Below are 20,814 nucleotides of genomic sequence, written 5' to 3'. Positions count from 1 at the left end.
ATCAGGGAGTCGTTTAGAATGGAAACAGGCCCTTCTGCCCGAGAGCCGGTGCCAATTTTAAAGGAGATATTGTTTTCACCTAAATAATGCTTGAGGCCTGGAACACTAGGCCGAGGGGGGAGGGGGATGTAGAGACTCCCGCAACATTTAAGAATGACTTAGATGCGCACGCAAAATGCTGGAGAATAGAAGGGTACAGGGCAAGGAATGGAATGTGGCCAGCACAGACACAGTGGTCTGAAGGGCCTGTTTCTTGCTGAATAACTTTGACCTCTTGCAAGACATGAAGGAGAAGGTAATATATGATGAAAGCTCTCACATAAGTCCCAGCTACCAATTTCTGCTCGACAAGACAGGAGAAAAAACAGGGCAATGTTAAGCACTTGCTCTCCCGCCTCTTTTTGTAGCCAACACTAAAGAGAAGATTTGAAAAAAATATCATGAATGTGTATCAATGACGCAGCATTCTTGCAACAGCACGGTGGTTCAGCAGTAGAGTTGCTGCTTTACACAGACCCAAGTTCAAACCTGACTATGGCGCTGTCTGTATGGAGTTTGTACCTTCACCATGTGACCTCGTGGGTTTTCTCCGGGTGCTCCGGTTTCCTCCCACACCCCAGACACACAGGTTTGTACCTTAATTGGCTTCAGTAAATGTGTAAGATGTCCCTAGTGTGTAGGATAGTGTTAGTGTACGGGGTGATCGCTGGTTGGTGCGAACTTGGTGGGCCGAAGGGCCTGTTCCCACGCTGTATCTCTAATGCCTAAAGTCTAGTCAGGCTTGTTAACGCCATGCAACCAATTTTACTATGGGTTTGACAGTTCATTTATACATCATGTTTAAAAGCACTTTCTAAGATTAAGAATGAAGTTTTCCTGTTGGTTAACAGTGCATCCAATAACAATTTAAAAGTATCCCACTGAGACTCTGCACTCGAAATTCACAAATTTCAATACAAACTGAGATGGTCAAAAATATAAAACTATTGTCCCCAGTCCTAATTGGACCAGATGACAAAATAAATCAAACATTATAGAGAGCATGGTGGTGCAGGAAACAGAGCTGCTGCCCCACAACTCCAGCAGAGTTGGTTCAATCCAATAATAAAAACATGCAGAACAACATAAGACATAGGAGCAGAATTAGGCCATTCAGCCCATCTAGTCTACTCCACAATTCAATCATGGCTGATCAAAGGTGGAAGAAACAATGTTCGTAAGATCGTAAGTGCTCGGAGCAGAATTATGCCATTTGGCGCATCAAGTCTACGCCACCATTCAATCATGGCTGATCTATCTCTCCCTCCTAACCCCATTCTCCTGCCTTCTCCCTATTACCTCTAACACCCGTTCTAATCAAGAATCTATCTATCTCTGCCTTAAATATATCCAATGACGGCCTCCACAGCCTTCTGTGGCAAGAATTCCACAGATTCACCATCCTCTGACTATAAAGAAATTCCTCCTTATCTTCTTCCTAAAAGAACGTCCTTTAATTCTGAAGCTATGACTTCTAGTCCCAGACTCTCCCATGAGTGGAAACATCCCCTCCACATCCATTCTATCCAAGCCTTTCATTATTCTATACGTTTCAATGAGGTTGAGGGAGGAAAATCACAGCATAGGGCTGTGCTGGAAGGAGGCTCGATCAGCGACGGCGCTGATAAGAGGCAAGCGTGTCGAGTTGATATAGCGTCCATTCGGCCCATCGAGTATGCTCCACCATTCAACCACAGCTGATCTATTTTTCCCTCTCAACCTCATTCTCCTGCCTTCTCCCGGTAACCTTTGACGCTCTAACTAATCAAGATCCATCTCTGTTTTAAAAATACACAATGAATTGGCCCCCATGGTAATCTGTACCAACGTATTCCACAGATTCACCAGTCGGGCCGGTCAGGTTCATTGGCCGCTGTAAATTCCAGAGTGTATAGATGAGAGGTGGAATCTAGGGGGAAGTTGATTGATATGCAGGCAAGATAAAATGGGTTCGGGTTGGATTCATGTTAGTATGGGTGCTTGATGGTCAGCATAGACTCAGTGGGCGAAGGGCCTGTTTCCACACTCTCTCTCTACCTGGCTACATTACCATTGCTTCAACCTTAGATTGAATTATTTAGATAAGGTTAGATTGCAGTCATGCAAGAACGTAGAACAGTGCAGCACAGGAACAGGCCCTTCGGCCCACAGTGTCCGTGTTGAACCTTGTGTCAAGTAGCACTAAAATCCTCTGCCTGCATATGATCCATATTCCGCCATTCCCTACATATTCAAGTGCCCATCTAAAAGCCTCTCCAATGTCCTTAATGAATGTGCATCTACCATCAGCAGTACGTTCCAGATCCCCACCACCCTATACCCTCCCTCTGAAGGACAAATCTGCCCTGTGTGATTATTTAAGCTTTGCCCCTCTCACCTTATAGCTATGCCTTCTAGCCTTTGACATTTCCACCCTGGATAAAAAGTCTGTGACTGCGGTAAATGAACCAGGGAGGTACAACATACTTTTCCAATGATGTACACATCCTGTGAATTAATAAAAGAGTAGCAGCAAATCAAATCCACTCAGAACTTACCTTCTTCCTCCTCGATATTCTGTTTCCTCTTCTTCCTTGACTTTGAGAACTTCTTATTTTTCATTTCCATTAGTTCATTGATACGTTGGGTTACTGGAATTTAACAACAAGGGACGACATTATAGTGATGTGTAGGCAGGAACTGCAGATGCTGGTTTATACCAAAGATAGATACAGAGTGCTGGAGTAACTCAGCGGGTCAGGCAGCGTCTATGGAGAAAAGGGATGGGTGACAGGGAATGCAAGAGAGTCTGAAGAAGGGTTCTGACCCCAATCTTCACCCATCCTTTTTCTCCAGAGATGCTGCTTGACCTGCTGAGTAACTCCAGCACTTTGTGTCTATCGGTGGATAAACAATTGTCAACCTATTGCATTGAATGAGGCAAAGGAGGATAGAAAGAGTTCATGATCATCAGGGTTAATAAAAAAAAATACTTGTTCATGGAATCTGGGCATTGATGTCATTGAGCTGGTACGGGTGTGGAGAAGATTCACAAGGGTGTTACCAGGACTAGAATGCTTGTGTTATATGGTGACAGGTAGACCAGGGAGGTGACATTATAAAGGTGAAATTATTGAGGTATTAATGTCGTGAGGGCCATAGATAAGGTGAATGGTCACAGTCTTTCCCCCCCAGGGGGTGGGGGTCTAAAACTAGAGGATTTCAGGTGAGAGTGGAAAGATTTATTGGGTAGCTGAGATGCACCACTTTCTACACAGAGAGTAGTGCGTTAATGGAACAAGCTGGCAGAGAGGGCACAATTACAACATTTAAAAGACATTTGGACAAGTACGTGGATCGGAAGTTTCGAGAGATAAGGGCCAAATGCAGGTAAGTGGGATCAGCTCTAATGGAGATCTCGGTCCGAGTTAGGCCGAAAATCTTGTTTCCAGGTTTAGGTTTAGTATTGTAATAACAATGAAACACATTACTATTGTCATGTGTAGGGTGAAAAACGTTGTTTTGCGTACTATCCAATATGATACTATATGTAATACACTTCAAGTGCAATATATAGAGCAAGGGGAAAAGACACAGAGTGCAGAATATAGTTCTCAGTATTGTAGCGCATCAGTTCCAGAGACAAAGTCTAACGTCGGCAATGAGGTAGTGGTCAATCTGCTAGTACCCTGGCATATCTACAAAACAATACAATCACGCCAGTCTGAAGAAGGATCTCGACACCAGAGATGCTGCCTGTCTCGCTGAGTTACTCCAGCTTCTTGTGTCTATCTTCACAATCAAGACAAACTCTAGTACAGTAGGTAGAGTGAAGGAGAGAGTTACAGAGTGCAGGATATAGTTCTCAGCATTGTCGCACATCAGCTCCATAAGCAAAGTCCAAGCCTGCAAAGGGGTCGAGGTGAATCGGACAGTACCCTACCTTACCTGGTATAACTCTATCTCTGTCATTGTTTAAAGCAGGGGTGGGGAATCTGCGGCCTTAAGGCCATTAAGTGCGGCCTTTTGAATGAATCCAAATTTTGTAGAACAACACTTTTTATTATTATTAATATGTTTTTGTTCTTCCTTTATTATTTTAATTTTAATCTTAAAATGAACGTACTTAAAATACCAAAGAGTAAAAGAAGATTCAACAAAATAATCCTCCCCGACTGACGGCCACAATTAAAACATTAGTAAGTCATGAGGGCTATTTTAACAAAATAATGTACATTTTGAAATATATCTAATTGACGTTTCTTGGATGCGGCCTTATTAGATTACTGCTAACTTAATGTGGCATTCGAGCATGAAAAGGTTCCCCACCCCTGGTTTAAAGCATTCTACATTCCCCTAGAATGCAGATTGCTGGGTCACCTTGGAGAAAGATTCAGTCAACTACATTATAGTGGATCTGAAATCATGCTTAGACCAAACCAGATAAAAGGATGACAAATCATCATCCCTGAAGGATTTAATAGATAGGTTTTTTTAAAGCAATGCTAGAGTTTTAGGCCTCGTATTGCACAGGTCACCTTGTTATAAGCTGGAAAGAGTGCAGAGAATATTTACAAGGATGTTGCCTGGATTCGAGCACCTGAGCTATCGGGAGAGGTTGGGCAGTTTTGTTTTAGTTCAGTTCATTGTCACGTGTACCGAGTTACAGTGAAAAGCTTTTGTTGCGTGCTAACCAGTCGGCAGAAAGATAATGCATGCAGGCTAGGACCTTGTTCCTTGGAGCGCAGGAGGATCAAGGAGTGATCTTATAGAGATATATAAAAACATGAGGGGAATAGAGAGGGTTGAATACCCAGTCTTTTGTCCAGAGTAGGGGAATCAAAAAACAGAGGTCATAGGTTTCAAGTGAGAGGAGAAAGATTTAACGGAAACCTGAGGGGCAACATTTTCACTCAGGAGGTGGTGGGCAAATGAAAAGAGCTGCCAAAGGAGGTAGTTGAGGCAGGTACTATAACAACATTTAGAATACACTTGGACAGGTACATGGAGAGGAAAGGGTTAGAGGGATATGGGACATAAGGTTTTAGGAACCAGGACAGGTGGATGGAGTTACAATGTAGATCAACCATGAATAAACAATGATAGAACAACTTCAAATGGAGGAATATTTACACATGGATAGAGTGGATGTGGAGAGAATGTTTCCACTAGTGCGGGAGACTAGGACCAGAGGGCACAGCCGCAGGATAAAAGGATGTTCCTTTAGAAAGGAGATGAGGAGGAATTTCTTTAGTCAGATTGGTGAATATGTGGAATTCATTGCCACAGATGGCTGTGGATGCCAAGTCAATGGATATTTTTAAGGCAGAGATTGACAGGTTCTTGATTAGTACGGGTGCCAGGGGTTATGGGGAGAAGGCAGGAGAATGGGGTTGAGAGGGGAAGATAGATCAGCCATAATTGAATGTGGGAGTAGACTAGGTGGGCATTTTACAGAGGGCCAATTAATCTCAGACCCGCACATCTTTGGGATGTGGGGGGGAAACCGCACCCACATGCAAACCCTACACAGATGGCACCCAAGGTGAGGATCAAATCCGGGTTGCGGTCTCGGGCGTGGTGAGGCAGTGGCTGTACCCGGATGCACCACCGTGCTGCCCTAAATTCAAGTAATCATCTTTAAAAAAAAAAATGAAGATTGCATGCTCACATACTTTTCACATCATTAGCAATGTCGGTGTGTCGATAGATGTAGCCCTCCAGGTAAGATTGAAATTTGGGTGACGGGGAGAAGAAGGCTAAACAGATGGCCATGAGTTCCCAGCCACTGGCCAGACTTTGGTAGCAGAGGTTGTCCGTAGTCTGTCTGCACAGCTGGATGTAAAGTTCATCTCGGACGCCCTGCATTGTCCAGCACTTGGTGACTAGCATGAGGGCAATGGGAACCCTCTCCATGCGCGTCTGCCTGTCCCCCATGTACATCTGCACCATCTTGAAGAGCTCGCAGGCGTCTTTCTTGATGACCCGGTCGCTGGTGACCAACATGGGCTTCTTGATGGACCCTCCGACCCAGGAGAGCATGTTGGCGATGGACAGCCTGCGTCGGAAGATGCCCCGGGTGTGCATGTTCAGGTGCTTGGCCGCCCAGTCTTCCATGCTCTTCGCTGCAAGGGGTTTACGTAAAGTAGTGTAAGGAAAATGATAGCCCACGCTGCAAGTCTGTCCACCTGAGTTAAGTTTAACGTTGCTGCCTGCATTCTGGATCTGGAAGTGAGAGCAAAATAATATATTCATTAACTGGTTATGTCTGTATCATGGAACACATAAATGCTTGCATTAATATTAGCAGGGCTGATATTAACCCTGCTATTAGCCGGCCAAGTCTTGACTATTCCGTACATTTAAACTTTAGACTTTACTTTAGAGATACAGCGCAGGCACGTTGGCCCACCGAGTCCACACCAACCAGTGATCAGCCGGTACACCAGCACTATCCTACACACAAGGAACAATTTGACACTTTACACATTTAGTTTGACTTTTAGTTTAGTTTAGTTTTTAGTTTAAAGATGCAGCAAGGAAACGGACACTTCGACCCAACGAGTCTGCACCAACCATCGACCACACTTGTACACTAGTTCTATCCTACAGACTCGGGACAATTTACAGAAGCCAATTACCCTACAAACTTGCACGTCTTTGGAGTGTGGGAGGAAGCCGCAGCACCCAGAGAAAACCCACGCGGTCACAGGGAGAACGCACAAACTCCGTACAGACAGCACCTGTAGTCAGGATCGATCCTGGCACTGTGAATCAGCGACTACCGCTGCACCACTGTGCTGCCCAACAATCGGCAACAATACGAACAATACACACACAATGTGGGAACAATGGAGGCTATTCAGCCCCTGCTCCGTCAAGTATGCTGTTCAACTCTGTACCTCAATCCCCTCACCTGATAAAATGTACATTGTAGGCTCCCACACAATGCAATTATATTCATTACCAGATAATCATCATTCAGGGCTGTTGATTGAGCGATTAATATTGAGTTAGAGGCTGAATTTACCACGCATCCTGTACTCAATACAGTTAAGATAGCTAAAGCATTTTCTCTCTTTCCCTCTCTGTGCTTGATATGTACAAGATTCTGAGTGGATGGATAAGAAAAACAGGAGCATAATCCCAGGATCATTTAGGATGAAGATGGGAAGAAGTTGCTTTTGCCAGAGGCTTGCATATCTTGGGGTTTCATAGCCGGACGTTTGTGCGCACAGGTTATTGATTGGTTATTGTATAGGGTGCATGGCAGTGTAGGGAATAGAGGGACAAGCAGCATGTACAAACAGATGAGATCAGTTTAACTTGACATCATGTCTGGCACAAACATGGTGGGCCGAAGGGCCCCTTCCTGTGCCGTACTGTTCTGTTCCCCAACGACTCTCAACAACTTCTACAGATGCACCGCAGAAAGCACTTTATCGGGATGCATCACAGCACGGTTTGGGAACTGCCCATCCAAGACCGCAAGAAATTGCAGAGAGTTGTGGATGTTGCCCAGACTATCACGCAAAACCAACCTCCCTTATTCCATCCACCGGGTGGCGCTGTCAGCGATGGCAGCCTCGCCAATGGTCTGTCTGTCTTTTCGTCTTTTTTTGTTTAAAAAAGTGTGTGTTAAAAAGTATCTGTTAATGTTCTCTGGTTTGTTTTATGTAGGGGGTGGGGGGGTAAGAGGGTCGGGGGAAGCCTTTTTCTCAATCTCTTACCTTGCCGGAGATGCGATTGTTTCCGGATCGTATCTCCGGTCGCTCTGCGGCCTAACATCATGGAGCTGGAGGCCTTGCGCAAGACTGACTTTGAGCCCCAATGCGGGGCAGTGGACTCACCATCGGAGCCTGCCATCCCTTGCCTGGGATAGATGCTCCTAATGCAGCCTGCGGATTTCACCATCGATGAGCTCGCAGTCTCGGGCAGACACCGATGTCATGAAGCTCCACAGCCGCAAGAGGTTCGACTAGCCCCGACCCAGGGTCCGATCCCCCGGCGCGGGGGAGCTGAGATCCCCCCCGATGTGGGAGCTTGATCGCCCCGACGCAGAGGGCCCGACCGCCAGCTGCGGGAGCCAAGATAGTCCCGTCTACTGAAGGCTCAAGGCCCCCAAAGACGGAGCAGAGATTGAACTTTTTTTTTCGCCTTCCATCACAATGAGGAATGTGGAGAAGTTGCTGTGATGGATGTTCATGTAAAAATGTATTTTGTGTGTTTAGTTGCATTTTATTGGTATGACTGTGTGGCAAATCAAATTCCTCATATGTTGCAAAACATACTTGGCTAATAAAATATGATTATGATGATGATAATTATGATCTAAACTTCACGCTGCCTAGGCAAGGTCACCAGCATAATCAAGGACTAGTCTCACCCTGGTCACTCCCACTTCTCCCTTCAGGCTAGAGGTATGAATTGTGTGAATTTGCACACCTCCAGATTCAGGGAGTTTCTTCCCACCTGTTGTCAAGCAACTGAACCACCCTATCACTAACCGGAGAGCCGTCCTAACCTCCCATCTACCTCGGAAATAGGCAACGCTTCGGGCCGAAACGTTGCTTATTTCCTTCGTTCCATAGATGCTGCCTCACCCACTGAGTTTTTCCAGCACTTTTGTCTTCCTCCGATTTTCCAGCATCTGCAGTTCCTTCTTAAACACTCCCATCTACCTCATTGTAGTCCCTCGGACTACCTTTAATCAGACTTTACCTTGCACTGACGTTATTCCCTTTATCCTGCATCTGCACGCGTGGATGGCTTGTGTGTAATCATGTATAGTTTTAATCGCTGACTGGATAGCACGCAACAAATACATGTGACAATGAATAAACTAAGTTAAACTGATAACATTTGTTGGCCACAGTTCACAATAAATGCCAGTATTTTACACGGACCGCTAACCAATCGCATTTGTTCATCGGCATGCAATACCTGTTCACTTTTAAGAATCGGTGGCTCATGCGGAAGGTGCTAGTGCTGCTGCCTCACAGCGCCAGACACCCAGATTCAGTCCTGATCTCCGACTTAGTTATAATGATGTATTGTCTTTCCGCTGACTGGATAGCACGCAACAAAAAAGCTTTTCACTGTACCTCGGTACACGTGACAATAAACTAAACTATTGGATGCTGACCAAGGGATATGGGGATTGGCATAGAAAGTGGGCTTGTGATGTGGATCGGCCTTGATTCGGTTGACAAAGAGTCCTCATATCTTTATGATGGTGCCCTGGGCGATTCAGACCAAGTTAACTTTGATTCATGTTTCATCTCGGGTACTCAGCCAAGGTACTGATCAGTGAGATTATTGCCATAGTTTAGATAAGTTTAGTTTAAAGATACTGCGCGGAAATAGGCCCTTCGGCACACCGAGTCCGTGCCGACCTGTGATCACCCCGTACACCAGCACTATTCTACACACTAGGCAGAATTTACAATTTTACCAAAGCCAATTAACCTACAGACCCATGCGGCCACGGGGAGAATGTACAAACTATATACTGACAGTACCCACAGTCAGGATTGAACCAGGGACTCTGGCGCTGTAAAGCAGCAACTCTACCGCCACCATACATTGGTACAGTACCCGGTTAGTACATAATGCATGAAATAGCCCACTGAGTCTATGCGCAAGTCTCCAGGTTTGGGTTTAGCTGCAGCTGGTAATAAGAGCCTGTGGCAGTCAACGCCTCCATCCGGTCATCACGGGAACCGTCATCTCCCTCCTTCAACCTTCATGCCCCAGGGGTGCCCCCCGCTGCCAATCTCTCTAATTGGGCGAAGACGGACACAAAAAGCTGGAGTAACTCAGCGGGACAGGCAGCATCTCCGGAGAGAAGGAATGGGTGACGTCTCGGGTCGATACCCTTCTTCAGACAATTGGCCTCTACATTTACTGGGGCTGGCATGAGTTTTTATTCCCCCAAATCAGCACCTGATCTTCTCTGACAAAAGGGCTCGTATGGCTATTGTCCTCCACAGATGCTGCCTGACCCGCTGAGTTACTCCAGCACTTTGTGTCTTTTTTGTAAAACTAGCATCTGCAGCTCCTTGTATCTACATATATAAATATTTATAGACACACCCTTTTATTCCAAATTGGCTCAGTTGAAAACTGTCCAACTCACAAGGCACAAGAAGGACGGGTCCTGACCCGATACGTCGCCTATCCACGTTCTCCAGAGATGCTGCCTGAGCCGCTGAGTTACCCCAGCACTTTGTGCCTCCATTAGTAAACTGAGAAACTATGTTTTGAGTTTGCGACAGATAATTGCATATTACAAACCCACACTGTGTAAGGACACTTTGCCCGAACTTCTCCTCGAAATCTTCTGCCGTAACTCAATGTCCTCTCTTTCTTCTCTCTCATCACCGCTCCCGCTCCTCCCCCACCCCACCCCCACCCCAGCATCACCTCAAAGAGACGTGAAATCAGTCACCACGATCAAACGCATGAAGAAACCGCAAACTTGGCACGGGAAAAACATTCTAAACCATGTTCCTTTTGAATTTAATTCAGTTCATGCTGCTCTTGTCAACATAATTAGGACGGAGATTTGCAGTTTTTACGATTTTAAACAAAACAGTCCACATTATTCTGAGGAATTTTGCATATCTGCTCACCCATTTCAAGCCCATCAATCGCTGCACATTCCCCCTCAAACACTGGCAGTCTCCAGCAGCTGGGAATGCATTGATCTCTCCGATTCCCATGCCTGACTAATTGACTCACAGAAATGCCCAGAGGAAATTACTCCTCCATTGGGAACTCTCCAAGGCTATTGGGATCAAGACCACCTCTTTTTTTTGCTTTCCACAGTCAATATCTAAACGACCCATGCCAGCTCGCAAGTCCTTATGTCTTGGCTTCTGATTCACTCTTTGTACTATTTTTAGGAGTCTTACAAAATAGTATCAATCTCTCTTGGTTGGAGGTCTGTGAGTAGGGGCCAGTGAGCGGGGAATTAAAGGAAAATAGAATATAGCGATTACTTAGAGATTCTGAGCATTTGATGGCACTGGGCCTGTACTCACTGGAGTTTAGAAGGTTGAGGGGAGACCTCATTGAAACTTACTGAACAGAGAAAGGCCTGGTTAGAGTGGATGTGGACAGGATGCTTCCACTGTTAGAGAGTCTAGGACCCGAGGGCACAGCCTCAGAATAAAAGGACACACCTTTAGAAAGGAGATGAGGATGAATTTCTTGTCAGAGGGTGGTGAATCTGTTGAATTCATTGCCACCGATGGCTGTGGAGGCCAGGTCATTGGAGTATTCTTTAGGGCGGAGAATGACAGATTCTTGATTGGTAAAGGTATCAGGGGTTATGGGGAGAAGGCAGGAGGATGGGATTGAGAGGGAAAGATAGATCAACCACAATTGAATGGGTCTCGCCCCAAAACGTCACCCATTCTTTCTCTCCAGAGAAGCTGCCTGTCCCGCTGAGTTACTCCAGCGTATTGTGTCTATCTGTTGTTTACTCCTGCAGTTTGTGTCTTTATTTTTTACATCTGCAGGTCCTTGTTTCTACAGTTAATAATAATAATAATGGATGGGATTTATATTGCGCCTTTCTAATACTCAAGGCGCTTTACATCGCATTATTCATTCACTCCTCAGTCACACTCGGTGGTGGTAAGCTACTTCTGTAGCCACAGCTGCCCTGGGGCAGACTGACGGAAGCGTGGCTGCCAATCTGCGCCTACGGCCCCTCCGACCACCACCAATCACTCACACACATTCACACACAGGCAAAGGTGGGTGAAGTGTCTTGCCCAAGGACACAACGACAGTATGCACTCCAAGCGGGATTCGAACCGGCTACCTTCCGGTTGCCAGCCGAACACTTAGCCCATTGTGCCATCTGTCGTCCCTGTCGTCTACAGTTAGCACATTCCCCCTCAAACACTGGCAGTCTCCAGCAGCTGGGAATGCATTGATCTCTCCGATTCCCATGCCTGACTAATTGGCTCAAAGAAATGCCCAGAGGAAATTACTCCTCCATTGGGAACTCTCCAAAGCTATTGGGATCAAGACCACCTCTTTGGTTCTTACCTGCTGCGTGTTTCGAACGGGGCTCGGTAAAGAAAGGCTAATCTGGCTGGTGATGCTTCTTTCCAATGAATTGCTGGAAAAATCCACCTTTTCAAATGTTCTCTTCTGTCGGACTACCTCCTGTCGGGTTGACAACTGGCTGTCGACCGAGGCCCGGATGTCGGCGCCCAGCTTGTGCAGGGACCTGCTGCTGGCCACAATGTTGTCCTTGGAGCCGTGGCTGGCGTACTGCCGCAGGTGGCGGCCCTCGGACTGCAGGCGGATCTTGTGGATGTCGGCCAGGATGCAGCTCTCGGCGATGTCGGCGTTCAGGCTGGCCTGGCTGCCCCGGATCTCCACCGCCCGACCCACCACCGCCCGCATCTCCGCCATCAGCTTCTCGTTCAGGATGTTCAGCTCGCTGCTGCTGCCCAGGGAGCCGGGACGGGCCTGCCCCACCCCCGTCCTCCTGCCCTTCCTCCTCCTCAGGCTGGGAGAGGGGCCGGTGGAGTAGCCCGAGTCCTGGTGGCTGATCACCGAGGTGGGGTACTCGTGCGACTGCGACTGCATGCTGCTCTGCCGGCTGTGCACCTCGTTACTCTTCAACGAGTTCATGTCCAGGTTCTTCCACTGCTGCTTGTTACTGTCCTTGGCCAGTAGATGACCAGCGAGGACTCTCCCAGCACTATCGCATGTCCCATTTGGAGACGAGGCCTGTTTGGAGGCCGGGTCAATGTTGACCATCTGCTTGATGTACTCTCTCCCAGCCGGGCTGTACTCAGTGTTGGACCCTTTCCTGGCGTGTTTATTGACGCCCTGTGGATGAAAGGCAGGGTTGTGAAGCAGCTTTGCCGGCCCTCTCTGCGATGCTTGCCCGCCCACCTTCTGGGCTGCGGCTTTACCGCGAGAGGCTCCCTCCGGATCCACCTCCATCGGGGGCTCGTCGTAGATGGGCGACTCGATGGGGGGCTCATCGTATATGGGAGCGGCAGAGGCACACCTTGGGGACAGCGGCTGGCTTTGCCCAGGCTGGGTCTTGTGGGGGGTCTGGTGCTGTGGGCCGTTCGCCAGCACCAGGCAGAAGCCCCCGTTCTCCGTCTTCTTCAGGTGCAGGGACGGCTTGGGCTCGAGGGGGGAAGAGACTTTGCCCCCAGGCTGGGCCGGAGCCGGAGCCTGGGCCGACGACTTGACCGCGAGGACCTTCTGCACGGAGACCGTCGGGGAGTTCTGTGGCTGAGGTGCGGAGCCGTGCGAGGAAACCGAGCTCGTCCCACTGTCCACTTTCACCAGCATCGATGCCTTGGTGCCCGGGGCCGGCTGCCAGGTGGAGCTTGTTCTGCAGAAGAAGAGGAAAGAAGTTTTAGCAAGACACATTCGCAGTGCTGCTGTTAAAGTACCCAAAATGGGACAATTGGTTTAAATATATATCATTACTACACCATATTGATTGCACCAGATAGATATCGCTTCAGTGAATTCAAGCCATACAATCCCACACAGAAAGCACACGTCAGACTCCGTGAAAGACACAAAGTGCCGGAGTAACTCAGTGGGTCAGGCAGCATCTCTGGAGGACACGGATGGATGACCCTACTTTCGGGTCGGGACCCTACTTTCATTAATCCAGCATCTTCAGTTCCTCGTTTCTACATCAAACCTGGTGACCCCTGGTGATTTGGTCAAGGAGAACTCCAGAATAAAACGGAAGCTGTAATCATCTTGGGGCCTAGTGTATAATCCAACAGCCTTCCACTGCTGCTGCTATCTGCTTGAAGGAAAGGCACACCCTCATTTCTTTCAAGCAGTATTTTAACTTTAATTGAAGCTCCCATTAGTGCTAGGCAACTGTTTTGCTAAAGGGGCGGACGGTGGCACAGCGCCGAAACAGGCCCTTCGGCCCACTGAGTCCGTGCCGACCTGCAATCCCCGTACACTCGCACTGTCTACAAACACTACGGACAGTTTACAATTTTAACAAGGCCAATTAACCAACAAACCTGCACGTCTTTAGAGTGCGGGAGGAAACCGGAGCACCCGGGGAAAGCCCAGGCAGTCACAGGGAGAACGTACAAACTCCTTGCAGACAGCACCCGTGGTCAGGAACGAACCCGGGTCTCTAGCGCTATAAGGCAGCAACTCTACCACTGTGTCACTGTGCCGCCCTAAGAGCGAGACAGGTCTATGTGCTTTAGAATACAAGACCTATATTGCATAAGAAAATCTATCTGTATTAAAGCTGTTCCCTTCACTCACAGAGCTGTGTACCGATAACTTCACTTGAACACCCCCAGCACTGTGAGTAGCATTCGTCAACTCTGCTATTTATACGCAAGTGGGAGCAAGCGGAATGGAGCTGATAGAAGTTGCAGCTCGCTGGGGTCACATCCATAAATTAGCTCCCCATATCTCAACAGCGCTACTGAAAACAGATGGATAAGGACAAGGCAATAAGGTCACCTGCTTGCAAGCTGCAGGAGAATGACAGAACAGGCGTAACATCATTTAATTAGTTTAGTTTGTTATTGTCATGTGTACCGAAGTAGAGTGAAAAGCGTTTTTGTTGCCTGCTATCCAATTAGCGAAAAGACGATACCTGATTACAATCAAGCCGCCCACAGTGTACAGATACGGCATAAAGTTCATTCGTTCAGAAGTTCTTAAGTTCCAGGAGCAGAATTAGGCCATTCCACCCATCGTCTACTCCAACATTCAATCGTGGCTGATCTATCTTTCCTTCTCAACTCCATTTTCCTGCCTTCTCCCCATTTGTGTCCTTCTAACACAATTCTAATCAAGAATCTGCCAATCTTTGCCCTAACATTACCCAATGACTTGGCCTTCACAGCCTTCTGTGGCAATGAATTCCACAGATTCACCACCCTCTGACTAAAGACATTCCTTCTCATCTCCTTTCTAAAGGTACGTCCTTTTATCCTGACGCTGTGGCCTCTGGTCTTAGACCCTCCCACCAGTGGAAACATCCTCTCCACATTCGCTCTATCCAGGGCTTTCGCTATTCGGTAAGTTTCAGTGAGGTGTCCCCTCATCCTTCTGAACTCTGCGAGTACAGGCCCTGTGCCATCAAATGCTCATCATAAAGGGAGTAACGCAAGAAATGCTGCTGTTGGAGTAGAGAGTTATAAGAGTGGAGCGAATGTAATGAGTGATTGCAGATCCACTTCTGGGACCTGCACACAGTCACCTGGCTTGAATGCCATCTTGTATAATTATGGTGGATGTTGATACTTCTCATGGAAAATATATCCCAGGTGTTTTTAAAAAAAACATTCAATCACAAGGGAGTTCTTTCCTTCTGGAAGGGCAGGTTCTGGATGAGAAACTGACTGAAGCACGTCTTCCTTTGAATATAAAATAACTTTCATATATTCTTTCCTTTATTCTTTCTATGAGAGGGCGGCACAATAGCGCAGCTGGTAGAGCTGCTGCCTCACTGCACCAGGCACCCGAGCTCAATCCTGACCACAGGTGCTGGCTTCATGGAGTTTGCACGTTCTCCCGGTGACCACAGAGGTACAGGTTTGTAGGTTATTGGCCCCTGCGTACATGGAGTGGATGCAATAGTGAGATAACATCAAACAAGTGTGAAAAGGTGATCGATGGTCGGCATGGAGTCGGTGGGCCGAAGGACCTGCTTCCATGTTGTATCTTTCAATCATTCATTCTCAAGGCTGTCGGTTTGAAGAGCACAGGATATATTTACTTTAGAGATTAGGCCCACCAAGTCTGCGCCAACCAGTAATCCTCATACGCTGGCACTATCCTACACACTAGGGACAATTTACAATTTTTACTGAAGCCAATTAACCTACAAACCTGTACGTCTTTGGAGTGTGGGAGGAAATCAGAGCACCCAGAGAAAACCCACGTGATCATGGGGAGAGCGTACAAACTCCGTACAGACAGCACCAGCAGTCAGGATCGAACCTGGGTCTCTAGCGCTGTAAGGCAGCAACTCTACCGCTGCGCCACCGTGCCACAATATACTAGATATTGTGGCTAATATTTGTCCCCTGACCACAACAGGAAAAACAGATCACATGATCAGTTTCACATTGTCTCTTGGAAGAATTTGTGCACACGACCTCAGCCGTTAAACAGTGTGAGATGTCCTGACATTGAACAAGGCAGTGTACATCAGCAAGTCATTATTTTGATCATCTTCACCCAGCCAACAGATAGCGGTTACGATGCTTTAACCTTTCCACGTTTCTGCTTCCAAATCCAACGTGCCAGAACCAATTAATTGTCGCTTTGATTTGAAACTTAAACTTCCAACTTCTTCCAATTTAAACTTCGACATGAAACTGAGCAGAATTCTAACCCGTGCTCTGAAAAATGGCAGGAGCAATAAAACAGCTCACTTTGGATCCGAGGCAACAAGAACAGAGAGTTCTGTCTTCCTGCTCCAAGTTTGCTGTCGGTATCTGGATCTCTATGTACACTTCCTTCTCAACGGTTAGACCTTCTAAAGATGTGTCAACACTCTCACATAGGAACTGGCGCCTCTGTATTGACCCCATCAAATCGGTTTAGTTTAGTTTAGAGATAAAGCTCTGAAACAGGTCTACGAGTCTGCGCTGACCAGCAATCCCCGTACATTATCATTATCTACACACACTAGAGACAATTTACATTTATACCGAGCCAATGAACCCACAAACCTGTACGTCTTTGGAGTGTGGGAGGAAACGTCACATTTGAGGAGGCACATGGCCTGCTCCTGCCTGTATTAAAACTGAGCCACCCCCTATTCAAATCCAACCATCCCACTCCCGACATCAAAACCAACAAGGCATATGTTTATCAGCTCCACCCACAATGTTTGCTCCTGTTCACGAGTGTTTGTGACTCATTCACACCCGAATCCCTTCCCTCCTCCGCAAATACGCACCACCTTGCAATTTAAAAACATGCTCATTTTGACATTCTTGGATTCAAAGTAGATATTGCACAATGATCCTATGGTACTTTATTGTCACATGTACATTAGGCACAGCAAAGTGCTTTGTTTTGCATACAAACCGGTAAAATCATGTGGCAGACCTCATCCAGGCACCACACAAGTGTTGCCACATTTTGGCGCTGACAAAGTGATTAAAGTAGTGAACAGTCCTATCTACTGCCTGCCGCCGCAGTGGCTGCAGGCCCACCCCTCCATTTTTGACGCACCCTCGACATCACTGGGTCCCCCTTCATTCTCTATGGCCCCTCCTCCTGCCGGGTCCCCCTTCCTTACCCCTTGCTGAAGTCTATTAACATTACCGTTACCATTTAGCAATGTTCCTCCACCCTTACCAATTGCTGTGCCCTCTAAATTGCCACCGTCTTAATAACATTTCTCTATTCCTTCATCCACATCACTAGGACATGGCAAAATGCTGGCACCCCTATTGAAGTTCATACGATAAGATACAATGGAACTTTATTTATCCCAGGAGGGAAACTGATATGCCAAAAAGTCATAAAAACACAAAATACATGAAACAGTGGAAAGGATTGGGGATGTGCAAAGATTGGGGAGGTGGGGGGAGTCAGTCTCACAGTCCACCCCACGACAAAAGGGGGAGGGGTGGTACAGTTTGATAGCCACAGGGAAGAAGGATCTCCTGTGGCATTCTGTGCTACATCATGATGGAACCAGCCTGTTGCTGAAGGTGCTCCTCAGTTTGACTAGTGTGTCATGGAGGGAGTGAGTTATATTGTCCAGGAAGCTCCACAGTTTGAAGAGCATCCTCTTCTCCAAGACCATCTGCCATGAATCCAACTCCGCCCCCAGGACGGAGCCAGCCTTCCTGATGAGTTTGTTGATCCTATTGGCGTCCGCAGCCTTCGCCCTGCTGCCCCAGCAGCGAAGAAGGTGGTACTGGCTACCACCAACTGCTGGAACACCTGCAGCATCTTACTGCAGGCATAGAAGGAGCGGAGCCTCTGAAAAGATATCATGAGATGTCACATCACGCCAATCAGGAATCCAGTCTGTCTCCACCCCATTAATTTCACAGGGTGGAGTAAGGATGGCTACATCTCGGACTAAAAGGTGTGTAATGACTTGTCAGACCAACAGCTTGACTATAAGCTCTGTGCACAGATCCATCAGACGGGACCATTTTAAGATCATATTCAACTCATCAAATGCATTAATTCTAAATCACTGTGTTAACAGCTTGTAATTAGTTCATACGTTCATAAGTTCAAGGAGCAGAATTTAGCCATCGTCCGATCATGGCCGATTCAATCATGGCCGATCTATCTTTCCATCTCACCCCCATTCTGCTGCCTTCTTTTGAAGGATCTGTCATTCCCTACCTTAAAAATATCCATCGACTTGGCCACCACAGGTGCCTGTGGCAATGAATTCCACAGATTCACCACCCTCTGACTAAATAAATTCCTTCTCATCTCCTTCTCGAATGCAGTGATGCATGTAAGATAAGGTGCTCAGTATTCTACAGACACAACTGCCGGAACAGTGGCGCAGCAGTAGAGTCGCTGCCTAACAGCGCAGGGACCAGAGTTCGATCCTGAGTGGTGCTGTCTGCATGGAGTTGGAAAGTTCTCCCCGTGACCACATGGGTTTGATCCCGGATGCTCTCGTTTCCTCCCACATTCCAAAGACGTTCAGGTTTGCAGGTTGAAGGGCTTCTGGAAACTGTCCCTGGTGTGTAGGATAGAACTAGTGTATGGATGATCACTGGTTGGCGTGGACTCAGTGGGCCGAAGAGCTTGTTTCCACGCTGCATGTCTAAACTAAACTAAGCTCAGGTTCCATTGGCTGCTGTCAACCTGCTAGGCTTACCGAATGGGTCTGCAGTGTCCGAACTATATTCCCACTTCATAGCCTAGAGTAGATAATAAAACCTGGACAGGGGTGGCACCGCTGATGGAGCCACTGCCTCACAGCACCAGAGTCCAGGCTTTGACCTTGGTCACTGCGCAGACTTTGCATGTGCTCCCGGAAACCATGTGGGTATCCTCCAGGATTCTTCCTGCACCCCAAAGACAAGCAGGTCTGTAGGTTAGAAACAAGGAACTGCAGGTGCTGGTTAATACACAAGCTGACATGAAGTGCTGGAGTAACTCAGTGGGTCAGGCAGCATCTCTGGAGAGTGTGGATAGGTGGTGTTTTGGGTTGAGTGCTGATATGTCACCTATCCATCTCCAGAGATGCTGCCTGCCCTGCTGAGTTACTCCAGCACTTTAGTGGCCTTTTGGGTTTACAGGGTAAATGGCCTCTGCAAAATTGGCCATAATGTAAAGGGAGTGGATGAGAAAGTGGGATAGCATAGAAGTCGTGTGAACGGGTGATCGATTGGTGGTTGGTGTGGGCATCTTTGCTGAAGGACCTGTTTCCACACCCCATCTCCAAACTAAACTGAAATGAAACCAAAGCTATTTAGTGCACAGCTGAGGCAACCAGGATTAAAAGGACCTTTCCACAGGCTGCCAAGTTAGCAAATTGGACAAACATCCCATCCCAAATGCATCCACTTCCTTTGCCTGCAAATTAAAACTGTTTAGAATACTAAATGCTTTCATGTCTTCATGTACCTAAGTGCCCCAAAGTCATGCACACATAAAACCCACTTCCCAAGAGCTCTGCATTTAAGAGCGCTGTTATTTTTCTTGATCCACCCATTCCGGCTCCTTCTCTGGTAGGTTGGGAACATGGAAGCCGTATTTGAGCTAAGTAATTATCGTTTATGAAAATGACCCTTTGCAACCGCAAATCCAGGCAGTTAAGATAAAGGACTAATGTTACTTAGCTTTACTTTACTTGGGAGATACAGCGTTGAACTAGGCCCTTTGGCTCACCGAGTCCGCACCGACCAGCGATGACCCCGTGCACACGCATATCCTACACACGAGGGGCAAGTTACAATTTTACTGAAGCCAATTAACCTGCAAACCTGTACATCTTTTGGAGTGTGGGAGGAAACCGGAGCACCCAGAGAAAACCCACGCAGCCACAGGGAGAACATACAAACTCCGTACAGACAGCACCCATAGTCAGGATCGAACTTGGGTCTCTGGCGCTGTAAAGCAGCAACACTACTGCTGAGCCACTGGACCGCACATTGGGCTGTTTTGAACATTCACTTCTCTCTCTTGCAAACAGAATGCTAGAATGTAAATCTGGCCACCAAAACTGTACAGCAGAGAAAAGCCATCTTATATTGATTTAAATTGCATTAAAATTGAATTTTCTTTCTCTGTTTAGTTAAGATCAGGGCTGTTTTATGATTATCATCTTTGGCAAAATAGTGCATTTTTTATTACGGAAAACAACATTTGGCAAACCAATTTTTAGTTTCCATAATAACTTACAACAAGATAAGCAACGTCAGCAGGAGAGGGGAGAAGAGGGAGTGACCGGGGTTGAGACTGGTCCTTGATTATGCTGGCAGCCTTGCCGAGGCAGCGTGAAGTGTAGATGAGTCAATGGAAGAGTGGTTGGTTTGTGTGATTGTCTGGGCTGCATCCACAACTATCTGCAATTTATTGCGGTCTTGGATGGAGCTGTTCCTAAACCAGGATGTGATGCATCCTGGTGATATTATAATAATTCTTTTTTTTTTTTAAGTTTTGATTTTTTTTTCTAAGTCATAGAGAGATGCAACACATAAACTGGTTCTTCAGCTCAGAGTCCACACCGATCATTAGTCATCCATTCACACTAATCCTATATTAATCCCATTAAAAAAAAAGAAAGAATTTCTCCCACATTCTCATCCT

The 20,814-nt window shown here is 47.0% G+C and overlaps 1 protein-coding gene across 2 annotated transcripts in view; it reads right to left on the bottom strand.

The window, feature by feature from the left end:
• Positions 1-20,814, bottom strand: part of LOC116986367 (rho GTPase-activating protein 39-like) — a 126,338-nt gene that overhangs the window by 7,362 nt on the left and 98,162 nt on the right. For both annotated transcript variants that reach the window (XM_033041821.1, XM_033041822.1), the window contains 3 exons: positions 12,082-13,396; positions 5,694-6,243; positions 2,577-2,669 (listed from right to left, as the gene is read on the bottom strand). In XM_033041821.1, coding sequence (XP_032897712.1) covers positions 2,577-2,669; positions 5,694-6,243; positions 12,082-13,396 — 1,958 coding nt within the window. The remainder of the gene's footprint in view (positions 1-2,576; positions 2,670-5,693; positions 6,244-12,081; positions 13,397-20,814) is intronic.

The sequence above is a fragment of the Amblyraja radiata genome, chromosome 23 (genome assembly GCF_010909765.2).
Source record: "Amblyraja radiata isolate CabotCenter1 chromosome 23, sAmbRad1.1.pri, whole genome shotgun sequence".
NCBI classification, from domain to species: Eukaryota; Metazoa; Chordata; class Chondrichthyes; order Rajiformes; family Rajidae; genus Amblyraja; species Amblyraja radiata.
Note: the sequence above shows the minus strand (reverse complement) of the source record. Positions and strands in the feature narration are given on the sequence as shown.